At 39.7% G+C, this 15,109-nt stretch overlaps 2 protein-coding genes across 2 annotated transcripts; one reads left to right on the top strand and one right to left on the bottom strand.

The window, feature by feature from the left end:
- Window positions 1-505: 505 nt before the first annotated feature.
- Window positions 506-7,685, top strand: dctn5 (dynactin 5). The gene is made up of 6 exons (XM_058653069.1): window positions 506-684; window positions 869-937; window positions 1,035-1,153; window positions 2,199-2,310; window positions 2,811-2,913; window positions 3,741-7,685. The coding sequence occupies exons 1-6, from the start codon at window positions 637-639 to the stop codon at window positions 3,836-3,838; spliced, it is 549 nt and encodes a 182-aa protein (XP_058509052.1). The 5' UTR covers window positions 506-636; the 3' UTR covers window positions 3,839-7,685.
- Window positions 7,686-7,923: 238 nt separating this feature from the next.
- hapstr1a (HUWE1 associated protein modifying stress responses a) lies at window positions 7,924-14,029 on the bottom strand. Its single transcript, XM_058653066.1, has 5 exons — window positions 13,651-14,029; window positions 12,538-12,618; window positions 12,069-12,136; window positions 11,650-11,860; window positions 7,924-10,662 (listed from the first exon to the last, which is right to left on the bottom strand). Exons 1-5 carry the CDS (start codon window positions 13,844-13,846, stop codon window positions 10,346-10,348), a joined length of 873 nt encoding a protein of 290 aa, XP_058509049.1. The 5' UTR covers window positions 13,847-14,029; the 3' UTR covers window positions 7,924-10,345.
- Window positions 14,030-15,109: the final 1,080 nt, after the last annotated feature.

Raw genomic sequence — 15,109 nt, forward strand, 5'->3', positions numbered from 1 at the left:
CAGAAGCATGCCAACGGTTGCATCAGGACATAAAATGGGAGCACACATCTACAGTAATTACAGAGTTTTGGTTTTAAACTTGTCTTTAGATATAATTCAAAACTTTTTAAAGACAACACAAAAAAATCAAAACATTTTTTCAGCACATGTTATGTTATGGTTGTCCCAGAAAATTACTTATTATTTATTGTGCATGTGTTTTTTTAATTTGTGTAGTATATGACCTGAAAATGCGTCCATATTAATGTATATAATCTAAAATATATATAATTTATAAAAGAAGACAAATGAATGTGCTGAAATTAACCTAAGGGTAGATCAATCGAGCACATAACGATTTCACGGATTGCTTTTTTTAATGGTTATCTGTTCAAATGTCTCGTAGGAGCACGTCATAATGGTTTTGTACGTTGTATAAAACTTGAGGAAACAGAGCGCGAATTTAATAAATACGAAAGTTTGAGTTGTTTTGTTTTTACTAAATCGATCGGTTGCTTTGTACTCAACTCATACTGCCTTAGAACCATTCATCGCAGTCGGCTAACAGAAGAGAAAACAGAAAAAACAGATAAATGCGCCACATCATTTCACTATATTAACCACCGCTCACCTTGCCCTTTGGCCAGAATTTTAACCATGGAGTTGTCCGAGATACTGTACAACAAAGCGGAATACATTGAGACGGTAATAAGGTTGAAAACAAGCATTTGTCAACCAGCGAATCGCTTGCTATTTGGCTAGCTGGTAGCTAAGGCTGTACAGGGCGTTGGACAAATGAATCATATTTTGTGCTCAGATTAGATAGAAAATAGAAACGGAAACACGCTTGTATTTCAATAGTTAACTATGTGTTCTTCTTTTATTTCAGGCTTCTGGCAACAAAGTGAGCAGACAGTCAGTGCTATGTGGGAGTCAAAACATCGTCCTCAATGGCAAAGTAAGGAACAAAACACAATATTTCACATGACAGCTAGTAAATGAATGAGCTTTGATGCACATGTTTTACTATCTTTCTCTGTGTGTGTGTCCTCCAGACTATTGTCATGAATGACTGTATCATCAGAGGAGACTTGGCTAATGTCAGAGTGGGTAGACACTGTGTTGTGAAGAGCCGGAGCGTTATTCGACCACCATTTAAGAAGTTCAGCAAAGGGTAAGACCTATTCCTCACATTCACACGAGCTGGGCCAAACTGTCAACACCAAGTGTTTACTATTTTCCTCATTATGTCTTTGACTGGCACGACTTGCTTTTAGTATTTCAAGGGTCGATGATATACACTAGTCACTAGACCAGGAAAATACTTTGATCTTTACTAATAAGATTACAGGGATACAATCTACCGACATGCATGCAAAGAAACTGTGTCTGCTGTCCACTTTATTCTTGGGTGAAATGGCCGTCCCTTCATACTCGTTGTAGTATTCATTGGTTTACACTCATCTACAAAACCCTCCTAGGACATTCACCTCTATATCTAAGCCAGCTACTGCATCCAGTATCAGTATAACTTGCGGCCTTCACACTGTATCACACACACATCCCTGAAACCAAGTCTGACTTTGGTCAACTGTCCTTTTTATTTGCTGCATTAAAAGCCTGGAACATATTACAAAAAACACTGGAACCGGAAGCTTTCATCTCCGTCTCTGCTTTTCAAGGCCGTCTTAATGCAATTCTTAATGACCCATGAAAATATTTTACCACAATCACTCGCCCCAAGTTTCTAAATGCTTACTTTACACGTGTGTTGCTGTTTAATGTGTTTGTATCTTTTGTTTTCGCTCTCTTCCCTTACCCCGACAAGTGTTGTCAGCCAACATTGTGAATAAGAATTTTGTTGTTAAAGTTTTGTTGGTAAAATTAAGGTTAAATAAATAACAATCAAATCCCAAAGGCTTTTCTCTTGTAAATATCAGTGCCCACATTATATCAAATAATTATGTTGAACATCTTACAAAATATAAAAAAATGTCTCACCTCAAATAAATTATTCGAATTGGGAAAACAAATACACCAGTTGTTTCAGCTTTGGAATGTAATGTAGTGAAAATACAACAGAATACACAATAGCAAAATCTTACCAGGGGGAGTTGTTGTTGGGAATTGTTTACTTTTTTGTTACTGCGTGTCCCTGAAACAAACACGATTTGAACTCTTTAAATTTTGACTTTCTATACCTTCTCTTTTCCCCTTAGAGTGGCATTCTTCCCACTACACATTGGAGACCACGTCTTCATCGAGGAGGACTGTGTGGTCAATGCAGCACAGATTGGTTCCTACGTCCACATTGGAAAGAACTGTGTCATAGTGAGTAGAAAAAGAGCAGATATATAACAAAGCTGATGGGCACGAAACAGAGACCATGATAAGAGACTCAAAGTTGTTGAGTGTGGACCTAAGCAACACCAGCAGAGTCTATTCTTGCCTGTGGTGAAACAGTCACATGGTAGTCATGAAAATGCCGTGCTGTGAACAGGCCCCAGTATACAGAACTTTGTTATATTATGAAATTTAGTACAAGGAATCAAATTTTAATGCAATTATAGTGGAGCTGGGTCACTGTTGCCTCACAGCAAAAAGGGCCTGGTTTGTATTCCAGTTCTACGGGTCAGCCGGGATTGGCTCCAGCCCCCTGTGACCCTCATGTGGTGGATAAAATGGTTGAATGAATGAATGATTGAATGATTGAATGAATGAATGTAGTTGAGTTGCTGTCTTGCCCCACCAATAATGGATTACATGTACTTAATGATAGAGGAAGCATTTGAATCAGTGTGCTCACACTCTTCTGTCTACTGTGTGCTCAGGGTCGTCGCTGTGTGCTGAAGGACTGCTGTAAAATCTTAGATAACACTGTACTTCCTCCTGAAACAGTTGTGCCTCCTTTCACCGTTTTCTCTGGATGCCCAGGTCAGCAACATGACACTCACTCACACCTGATCCATCCACATTTGCATGCATCCGTGGTACCTTTACTCGTGCTGTTCCATATCATAGCATTCACAATAATGTAAGAAAATGCCATTTGCGATACAAACAATATGGCTGCGTGATGATGAAGTGTTTCCCGTTAATGACTAATACGCTCAGTATCTAGTAGCAGCACATAGCTGTTGTTCTTTACCAGAGCTCATGTGGGTGTTGCTTCACACACACAGATCATTAAAAAAAAGGTAAAATGTTGGCACATTATGTGCAATACATGCTTCTCAAAAATAAAGATGGACAAAAAGTCAAAAGCAGACAAATCTCAGCGTTTTCAAGCGCTTTGCTGCTTACGCTGCCACAGCATTGAGAGGCTGCATCTGTGAACAAGCACATCTGAGCTGTAAGAGAAGAAATCCTCCTTCTGACTCTACAACATAGATATAGGTAAGTTTGGTGTAAAAGTCAACAGAAATGTAAGTCTTCAGTGACTCCGCACATCCTTTTAAGACCAGCGTTACACTTAAAGCAAATCATGGATGATGGAGAAATAGAAGATTGACAGAATATAATACTTACTATGACAAACATTATAAAAAAAATGTGTAGCTGTTACATTAAACATTAAATGAAGTGTTTTAATTACAGTTCTCATCACATGCAAGTTAGTTATTTCATTTTTAATTTATTCCATTCATTTTGCAGTTGTTTTTTTGAATGTATCATTTCACAAATCTTTCTTGGAATATCATGATTTCAAGGTCCTGTCACCCTTCCCAAGTCTTTACCTTGTGTTTGCCTTTGTCTCTCAGGTCTTTTTTCAGGAGAGCTCCCGGAGTGCACACAGGACATGATGATCGATGTAACCAAGAGTTACTACCAGAAGTTCCTTCCCCTCAGCCAGATCTGAGACACATCCTAAAAACCATCAGCAGGGTCCACACTCCCTTTCTATCCACTTCCAGGTCAGGGTTGGATCCTGTCTCCAAGACTGAAATGGACTCTGAGTTCTCACCTTCTGCCTTTCATCTCCCAGAGGCCTCGAGTTTCTCTGTCCAGGAAAATCCGTTGGTATTGTTTTGAACCGACATATTTCTTCTGAATCTGATTAAACTTCCAAAGGAAGTTTTGTAAGCTTGCAGCTTCAGATTCCGGTTAAAAATCTGAACCCTTGTTAAATTCAGAAAGCTTCTAAGATGGTGTTACCAAACTGCACACAACATGCTCCCAGTTTATCTGAGATAAAACTCCTGAATTTATTTCTGTTTCCTATAGATACTTTAATTTCCCAAGGAGCTGTGCTTATGTAAGATACCTTTACCAGGTCAGTGTGTTCAAGGTCCTCTGTGTGTCTGCTGATAATGACAATAATGACAAAGACAAACAGAGAAGCCCTCGTGTAGGAAGTTGTGGCAGCAGTAGGTGGAGAAGCAAGGAAAGAAGAGAAGGTGCAGTCTGGATGTGTTTGAAGGATGTTAGAACACAGCTTTTAGGAGACTCTTCAACATGTATGGACCAAAGTAAGAGCAACAACAGTTGACTGTACAGGTATATTATTCATATCCATGGCCCACACACAATAAAATAAGTCACTTTAGTCACCGTCATTTTATTTAAAATGTTTATTTGCTCTCACATTTACTGGCCTGTGTAAATTTGCGTTAATAATTTTAATGTTCATAGTAGTCATGCATATGAATAAATATAAATGTGTGGAAATCTACCTGCTGTGAGCTGAACGTTTATCAATCATCAACTTACTTCATATAAAAGCCTGCAGAGTAGTGAGCACTAGTGGTGCTCTGGAGCTGTATGAGTGGGTACAGTGGTTAGAAAGAAATCCTGCAAATATTCCTGTTAACCAGTGGAATAATTGTGGGTTTCATTTTAGTTTTTATTTTATGCAAGCATAGAACTGCCACAGAACACACACACAAGACATGTCCGAGCTGCTTCTTCTAATAAGATACTTTCTCGTTACGAGACAGTGAGATTTTCAGTTTTAACGAGAACGTGAAAAGTACCTTGTTATATTTACCACAAAGTTAAATTATTGACTGATAGTTGAGGGTTGTTTGCAGGGGGGATGGAGTCTGAAGTAAAACAGGTTTGGGTTGATTTTCAAGGAGATTCTTTAAATGTATTATTGGTGAAATATTTATTTACAAAAGAAATAAATTGCACATAGTATCAGTGTATATGCAGTAATGAATATCAATTACGGATGCCTTGATACTGAATACTTAATAATACAATTACAGCAACAACAAAAAAAGTTTTTTAACTAATTTAATTTGCCTCTGACTGTAAGACTTACTATCTAACTACAACATCATGCAGTGCTGTCTTGCATGAGTATTCACTGAATCAATACTTTGTAGAGCCACCTTTGGCTGCACTTGCAGCTGCAAGTCTTCTGGGGTTATGTATCTATCTACTAGCTTTGCACATCGAGAGACTGAAATATTTGCACATTCTTCTTTGCAAAATATTTCAAGCTTGGTCCATCCCATTGTAGCTTTGGCTGTATGTTTAGGATCGTTGTCCTGCTGGAAGATAAACCTCTGCCCCAGTCTCAAGTCTTTTGCAGACTCTTACAGGTTTTCTCCAAGGGTTGCTCCATCAACTCTTACCATCTTCACTGGCCTTGTCGGAGAAAAGCCTCCCCACAGCATGATGCTGCCACCACCATGTTTCACAGTAGGGATGGTCTGCTCAGGGTGATGCGCTCTGTTAGGCTTCCTTTACACATAGTGTTTTGTATTAAGTTTAAAATTGTAAGTTGAGGCCGACGGCCATGTCTTGTTCAAAGCTTGGGATATTTCTTTTTATAACCTGGCCCTGCTTTAAACTTCTCCACAACTTTATCCCTGGTGCGTCTGGTGAGCTCCTTGGTCTTCGTGATGTTGTTTGTTCAGTAATGTTCTCTGCCAAACCTCTGAGACTCTCTTTAATTAAACGCTGGTTAAAATACATTTAAATTTGTGGTTGTAACGTGACAAAATGTGGAAAAGTTCAAGGGGGTGAATACTTATGCAAGGCACTGTATGCCATCACTGCTGTTAAAACGCTCACAGTCTCCTCCGGAGGTATTGGAAGAGTGAGGCCAATTTATTTTTGGATAAAGAGCAGAGGTGATGTGTTCATGCCTAGAGGTGTTCATACAGAAACGAGAAGCACCATTTTTTGAATAATGCAATGATAATAAAAATGCAATGCCAAACTTTAGTTCCTGCTGCAGCTGTAAACTTTAGAGCACTCTCCACCTTCAGACTCATCCCTCCCTGATGTAAACATTCCACAACAATTAATCAATAAAGCAGACTTTAAAGTAAAAAACGATTACTATCTGTAAATAGTTAAGTGAACAGCTCAGTTATTTCTTTCTGCCCTGAAGCAGCCCTACACTCCCATATGATTTTGCCATTTTACTAAATAAGGATCCACTTATTTCAAATCTACACACTGTACCTTTAAATCAGGGTCAAAAGCAGTGGACAGATACGTTTTCGAGTGTTGTTATCACTGCAGTATGGAAATATGATCAACTTTAATTAAATATTCCACAGCTCTTTTATGTGTCACTTTGTACCATCACCCTTTAGCACCACCTAGAGGTCTAAGACATGGCTGAACACCAAGCCTTATTTAGTTTGTCCTCAGTCCAAAAATGAAAGTCACCGCACTCCAAAAAGACAAAAATCACTTATTTTCCTTAAATAAATGAAGAATACATAAGATAATCTAAATATTAGACCTTCATAGTTACCACAGTATTTCAAATTCATGTATTTCATTTCACTCACCCGTAAAACCAACCAGAAAATAGGCCTGTGAATGGAAAGCCAATGAAATATTAATACTTCGATTCTCTAAATAATATTAATTTAAATTTAAGAGGAAAAAAAAAATTACATTTGTCTTGCTTCTGCGTTCTCCCACGTGAAATGTGTTCTCAACCAGACACTGGAGAACAAATCCTAAGAGCACACAAATAAACAACACATAGAATGTTCCCCCTTTTTTAATGAACCACACTCCATCCGATTGCAACTCAATGGTTTTATTTCTTTTACAATATGAACCACATATCATACCAACAATTAAATGTTAAGTATAGAGATTAGCCATTTATTACTTTTTTTTTTTTAAACAAATAAGTATCCAGAAACAGCTAATAATAGTGTTGGCTCCAGAGACACGTGGCATGAGTCAGCCTTTTGAAACAATGTGAATGAAGGCCTGTGATTGGCTAAGGGGAAGAAAAGAAAAACAAAGTCGCCCCCCCCCATGACCAGACTAATTGTGAAGGGGTTGGGGGGGTTGGGGGGAGATTTAATGCTGCAACATGAACAGTAGGCTTGGAAAGAGGGCAGCAGCCAGCTCTTTGCCAACTCTAGTCGAGCCTTTGGAAAACTGTCTTTTGATAGTTGGACTTGTACTTTATTTATCCTGCCAGCACACTTCTCATTTTCCGTATTTTAAGTGACATGTTGTCATGCAACAGAAACGGAGGTTAAAACTACTCGTTTGTGGCTCAACGCACAATTTGGTTTCAGTCAGCAACGCTACCAATGCCAACGACGGGTGTCGGACACACAGAAGTGAGAAAAGTGACAAAAATACCAAAAAAAACTGAACGCATTCCTCTGACTTAATGAAGAGCATGTGGACAGGCAGTCAGGTCGCTCCTCAGAATTCACTCATTCATTTTCAATCGTCATGTTAGCTCCGCACTCTTACGTTCTGCCATCCCAACTCTGCGAGGCTGAGTCCCAGAAACAAAAAGTCAAGTCAATGTGACATTTAAAGTTTAGTTCCTATTCAATAAGCATGGATCCTTCCTATGTTCCATTAGCCTGTGATAGCTGAAGGTATCCACAACTCGCAGGACATGGTGAGTTTAAAAACTTTTAAATCAAGAGCCAAACAGTCTCAACATGGCTAACTGTCAACCTTCCTTCTTTCAGTAATCAGAGGCTTTCTGTAGACAAATCAAATCTCCATTTTTCTTTTAATATGAGGTTATAGTTTCAGTCTGGTTTTTTTTGTTTGTTTTTACACTCCTATGCATCAACAAAGTTCAAAACTCTTAATTCTTCATTTGACGCAATCAATAAATCTCAACCAGGTTCTTTTCTTTCACCGACTTTCAGCAATCATGTATGAATATAACAGCCAACCTATATGCAAAATAAAAAAAAAGAAATCTGTGACCAAAATGTAACAGAAGTTTAAAAACGTGCATGCTTTTTTTTGTTTTTGATTTTTTTTTTCTTAACAATGAAAGAGGTAAGAAAAGTGAAGGGGAGTGAAACCGTCAACACAAGTTGGGAAAGAGAGAAGGAAACACTGACATCTTCTAAGTCAGCTGTAGTGGGTATTTGAGCTTTACACTTCAGTTTGCTCACTGACAACATACTGTATCACGACTATGGCAGAGCATCACTGAAAATATACATTATCATTAGTTTAATAACTAGATAACATTGAAGGATTTATACTTTCTTCCACAATTTACACTTTTTACAATTTTTGATTTGTACACTTTCTATGCAAATGAACAACTGGGTGCGCTACACCCCAATCAAGTTCTGTTTAACCTCCAATAAACCTCTTTTAATTACCCTCAAAATATACACAGTACCAGTTCATTATTTTACAAAACGCTAAATATACCCACATTTCTGACTCGTGTGATATCAGCGTCTCCTGCTCTACTCTCTTAGTGGATGGAAGGCAACGACATTTCAAGAATGAAACAAGCCCCGAGTTGCATCATCCAGTACCAAGTTAAAAAAAAGCCAAAAGAAACAAAACAAACCCCATTCACATCTTATTAATGCACGCACCCCTTAAAACAAACAGCAGTGTTCCCCAACAGCCAATTCAATGCTGTCGTCGGATCATCCAGTGACTTGTGTACACTGGTTGGCATGTTTGGTGGGACTGTTGAGAAATGCTACCTTCGCAAGACCATTTCTGTGATTTATGCTTCCTTTACAGCACAGATTATCGCCCAGTACGTTTGATTACTCGTCAGATGGGGAATAACTCCCCCATCTCTGAATAAAGGTTCAGCCCACAGAAATGCCCCACAACCTGATTTAAACACTTAAAGAATGAACCAGGTATGCACGCGATATCCTTTTCTAGTCATATCGAGTTCACCTTTTCTGAGCACCAACAGATAAATCGCGTGCGGGCCGACCGAAAGCAGGCCTTTTTAGGGCTGGACAAGGCTACAACTGGGATACAATGGAAGAGCCGATTTGTTTGCATGAGTTAGAAGAGAAAGCTAAGTGCAAAAAATCCTTATTGCAACTAATCAGAATCACACAATCACATAAAACTTGAGCTGCTTTTAAAATAAGTATTGGGTAAAGGGGAAGTGGGCATCTCATCAGCAAACAAGCTGACTGAGAGGCTGAACAACAAAGAATTTTCTTCCTTTTCATTATCCTGAACAACAACAACAAAAAAAGACAAAAACAAGGTGGAGCAGAATGCAAACAGTGGCAAAACAAGAATTTTAACACTGGTTGTTTTTAAAAAAAAAAAAAAAGAAAAAGAAAATGGCAACTGGTTTAACTAAACCAAGCAACTGTTGAAGCAGAATAGTTTTTTGCAGAGATTAAGGTCTTCATGTCCAAACATCTATAGCCTGCTATTGGTAGTTACATGTCATCCAGCCTGGTTACCAGAGAAATATAACAAGCAGCAGAGGAGGCAGGATGACGCCACAGATGGACTCTTACTGGGCAATTTAACTCCAACACAGACAGGCAACATCAACCAAGAGCTGAAATGATGAAGTAACAGAAAGAACTGATGGGTTCTTTGACACAGAGCTGAGTCTCTGTTCGAGCTGGGTCCGACATTTGGCGAGCAACTCGATTCACTGAGTGAGTCGATTTGATCATGGCCCTCACTTCCTTATTAAGGTGATGGGTGAGGATGAGTGTGGTTAAGGGAAGAAAGGGCACACATGTGTCAAGGATCAAGTGGCTTTTACTTGTAAAGCAGCACAGTGCATTTTCAACCCTTTGAGAACTGTCTGCATCCCACATGTTGGTTCCTTTGTCGTCTCCTTTCCGGGGTAGCGATGTCTGAGGAGTGTGTGATGTTGTCCAGACCAGCGAGTCTTGCACACTCACAAAATGTTCTGATTGCAGAGCAGTGATTTGTAGTTATAGTGTCAGAAAAGGAGACAAGGAAAATAATTCTTCCAACATCTGATTAGACTGCAGCGACCTACAGTCCAGCACAGTTTCTTTTTCAGCCTGGGTTCTTTAACACAACCAGGCACTGGTAACATCTGTCTGTCCATCTGTCCAACATGACCCCATCCCTCTGTCCAAGGCTTGACTTTAAAGGCATCCCCCCCACCCTCTCATACACATGGACAGGCAGCAGATCAGATCATCCTGTTGCGTTTGTGCGTAGGGGAGTCTGTGATGACGTCACTACACTGGGTGGAATTTCGTTTCCTGGTTCCTCCCCCTCCGCCGGCGGCAGAGCCTGTAGAGTCCAGATGTAGTGCCATCTCCTCTGCAATGAAAGTGTTCAGGTCGACATCTTGAAGCCCATTCCGCCTGCTGCGGCACACTGGCCCAGAGCCAGAAGAACCGCCTCCGCCAGCACCACCTCCATTACTACTGCTGCCGCTCACATGTGTGGGAGAACCTGGAGCACCAGAGCGCACGCTGATACTTGCCATGGCCCCACTAAGACCTGGTGGAAGGAAGGGAAGAGAGAGTGGAGCAGAGAGATGAGCAGCAGACAAGAGCATAATGTAAGTATCATAACCAATTTAAACAGATATGCAAGCTACTTCATAAAAAAACTTGAGTCTTGTTTCTAATGTGTGGATAAAAAGGCTGAGGCTAAACTCGTCGATTTTTCAGTAATTATGTATAAAAATGTCTCTTAAAGCTGTTTCCATTTTGGATTTCATGGTCACAAAACTTCATGCTCCTTCTGTAAGACACTGTTACAATGTCTGCCACAAGACAGCATTTGGAGCTGCCATCTCACAGACACACAGGTCAAAAGCAAGAATGAAAGAGCTGCTTGTGGTCCAAGTATGTGCTGTGCTCATGATGCAGCTTTCCCCTTTTAATATAACAAACGTCACGCACATATTTGCCACAGTGATGATGACAAGAAAAAACAAAACGGGTTTGTCCTTCAATATGTAAGCCATAGTCTGTCTTGTTTATGGGGCATATCTTATTGACTGCAAATAACAACTACTAACAATTTACCAGTTATTAAATTAAAATGACACCACATTTAAACACAAGTGAAAAGCAAATGCAACTTAGAAAGAAGATGCACTGAAATGTCCTGACACTTAACTTGTGTTTCTGTAACCTTAACCACCAAATGCCTGACATAATCCACCCTAACCCTCAGCTACACCCTAAAATGGCCCCTTCAAAAAGGGTGAGGACCTTAAGATAAAATGCTTTACATTCATTTGCACCAAGAACAAACCAAAAATGAACAAAGTGAGCTGAATTAAATACAGAGATGGTTTAATCTATTTAGTTATTACCTGTTAATATAGTGAGATGTGCTTAAATACATGCACAGGGGAGGCCCTCTTTCACCACTGGCAACACTGACATATCCTTATCTCTGAGCCACACGTGGCAGAGCATGATGACTTGAAGACGAGCACAGAGTTGTTGTTTTTTTATTATTCATTTTTCTTACCATGCAGTGCTATAGCCTCCCTGAAGGGCTGGAGGTCTGCCTCCACAGATGAGCCTGTCTCAGCAGGTGAATTGGCCCGACTAGGGGCCACCATGGCCAATCGAGTGTTGGCCCTGCTACTCCTGTGAGGTGGTGCTTTGCCGCACAAGAAGCTGATGAGGTCCTCCCTACGGATGGTTCTCCTGCGCTTTTTCACCCAGGCCAACATGTCCTGCAATTCAATATCAAGAAAATATTCACATTTTAGAAACAGAAAACTACATTTTTTTAATTGTTTTAATTATAAAATGCAGTAAAAAAGATTAATCAAATATCAAAATAGTTGACAATTAATTTTGTAATGATCAATAATTGATTAATCAACTAACGTTAGCAGCCGTGAGGTGCCTGCCAAAAGGTGGCATAAGAACAAGACCTACCTTATTACGACGTTGATGGCCTGTTTGAATACCCCGATCAAAGCTTCTCTGATGGGCCTCCACACTCTCTGCAATGGTGGAAGAAACAATAAAAATAACTTATGAACTGCAATGTATCCCAAAAATGAAGCATGTTGTACATCTAAGAAAGAGAATAAGTCACCTCAAGAACAAAAAACTTTGTGGTTTTGTTTTTTTTAACAAACTGTGGCACCAGTAGTATTTGAATTAGACGAGTTACTTCTAAGGTAATCAATCATTACATTAACTTTGAATTACTTGTTCACAATACACATTGCTTTCACTGACTGACAAACACTCAAACACATTGATCAACCTTGTCAATTACATCATGGCTATGTTTACAAGTACAGGGATTGCCAGCCAATGTCCACGTTAAAGGAAGGAAACACAAAACAACAATTATGTAGTATCTAACAGATCAATAAGAAGAGGTTAGGTTGGATACCTTTGTAGAGGTTGGTGACTGCTGTAGCAGCATTCTGAAATGGCACCCACAGTGACAGGCCCTGCTGATGGCATACTCTGTCTGTGGGAGGGCAAAGAAAATATGGTTGGTCTCAATACGTGATTGAAATTAACAATAACATCTAAGAAGAACGACAGCCAGGTGATTGTTTGAGCTAGAGGTAAAGATCGTTCCCATTCGCCATTTCGTCTTGCATTTTACAATTGCAGGGACGCGGTTTGGCATAAAAATAACTGTAAGCTAGTATTAGATGGCCAGCTTGGCAGGAGCTTGTTTAACGAGAAAGCACCGGTAACTTAACTGCCCTCTCAGCAGTAAAGTTGCAAACTCATGTCAAAAATGTTAAACATGGATAGACGAGCTCTGTCGCCTTGGATAGGAATGTGTCATGTCTGAGAACACGACAGCCCAAGCAAATAACCAATATTTCCACATCGAACCGATAATATCCTCGCCATTTTGTGATTATAACCCTTGCTACGCGTTGCAGAACTGCTCACTCAGCAGCAAACATGGCGTTCTCCAGACAGAGAGAGTACGATTTTGCTAAACTTTATACATTTGCCGGACATTTCACCAGAAAACCATGCCCAGTGTATAAGCAAGTTACAGTTTGAGTATACAAGAGACTGTCATCTGGGAATGTCGCGTAGCTACGGTTGTTGTTACCATCGCCATTTTGTAACTAGCACAGTTTAGCTACCCATTGCTGTCTAACTTGGTATCATCGAGGCAGCTTATTAATAGAGGGTATTCGCGATGACGTGAAATATCACAATTATGCCACTCAAGCTGTCTATTTCTGAATGATAATTGAGATTAGCGCAGAACACCGGGTCCAAGTTCATAACTGTTTCGTCACTGGCTAGCAAATGCTAGCTAAATTTAGTATTGCAAAATCAGCTGTTAATGTTACTCGGTCAGGGCTGGCGAGTTAGCCAAACAGCTAGTTAGCGTTCTAACAGCATCGACGCGAATGTTAATCCACGGTGACGCGGTGTAAACTGCCAGGTTGCTAACCAACGAGTCGGGGGCTTTGTGGAAATGAAGGTGTTACTGGACGGAGTAGGAAAACATACAACAGTTTTGAACCTTTATATAACTGAGCTACTGCAGTAGCGGAGTTCTGGAAGAGATGCCACAGTTTATCCTGGTCGTTGTCGGCCTCTTCCTCGCCGAGCTCCCTCTGCTCCGCTTCGGCCAAACACTGCCGCTCCCATTTTGAGAACCAGTGTTCGGGTCCGTGTTCCTGTATCTCCGAGTCTCCGTCTTCCTTCTTCTCCTCCATTTAATGCACCCGAACTCGGGGAAGTGCGGGATTAATCCTAATAATACAGATTAAACCGAGAGTATATAAAGAGTTATGTGATGAAAATCATTGATATAGCTAGAGTTTTTACTGTTTCGCACTAGAACATGGGGTTGTGTACAGCTGCCATCAGCGAGTATGGGCTTAGCTCACTGTTTTCCTAGTTGCCGACATCGGCATATATATATCTCACAGACTACACTGCTATGCTCTTCAGCCCACCTATCGATTTAAATTTGAATGATGATTGGCCACATGAGATTGGAGGGCGGTCTTGTGGCCTTAACTCTGAACATGATTGGGTGTCCTGTACGTCAGTCAGAGCGTTGACACAAAAGAGCCTCGGCAAAAAAAATTACCACAACGTAAGCTTGCAAGAGAGTACACATTTTGTAAAAAAATATATTATATTATATATGAGTTTAAAGGTATTTAATATACATTTTTATTTATCATTATTTTAGTATTGTATTTTGTGTCCACATGAGATGATTCGCCTCTAAGAAAAGTAAAAATATAACAAATATATGTAGTAAATAATATATTACCATATATTTATTGAATTGTAACAATTTATTATTAAATAACGGTGTAATAAACATGAACTTTAAATACATACACTGTGGCCTTTAGAGAGCAGATCAGGTTTTATGTGACAATTAGACAAGTAACATTAGTGTTAAAAGTGTTAATGTTAAAGTTGAACCTTGACCATGACCATGACCATGACATGTCTCTAGTCCAATTAAATACCTGGACCACATGATAACAGAAAATATGTTATGCCTCAGACATTATATGCCCAGTCCAACATGTTGGCAAGAAAATGTCACATGTTAATATTTCAGCCTTTTAAGTCATATTGTACTCCTTTGTACAGCCCCAATGTGGATTAACTTTAAGAATGCCAGCATGAATTATGTTGTTATGCTGCTGTGTTTTTTTGGTTTCTTTTCTTTTCTTGGGTTTGCTGTTGTTGTTTTGGACCTTGGTCTGGCAAGAAAACTGAATTGTCCATGAGAAATAAACCACCATTTAGTCTCTAAAATGTCCCCCAATTCAGTTTTTCCCAATTAATGAATTCCAGATCTAATGGAATTTGGCAGCTTTCTTTTTCTTTTTCAAAGACCAGGCATGCGGCCAGCAATCAACAGAAGGCCGTTTAACATATTTCCACCAGGGAGAGATCAATCGTCTTGCTTGTGTTCAACATTAATCCAATTCTTCTTCTTTTTTTGCTAT

The sequence above is a fragment of the Solea solea genome, chromosome 16 (genome assembly GCF_958295425.1).
Source record: "Solea solea chromosome 16, fSolSol10.1, whole genome shotgun sequence".
NCBI classification, from domain to species: domain Eukaryota; kingdom Metazoa; phylum Chordata; class Actinopteri; order Pleuronectiformes; family Soleidae; genus Solea; species Solea solea.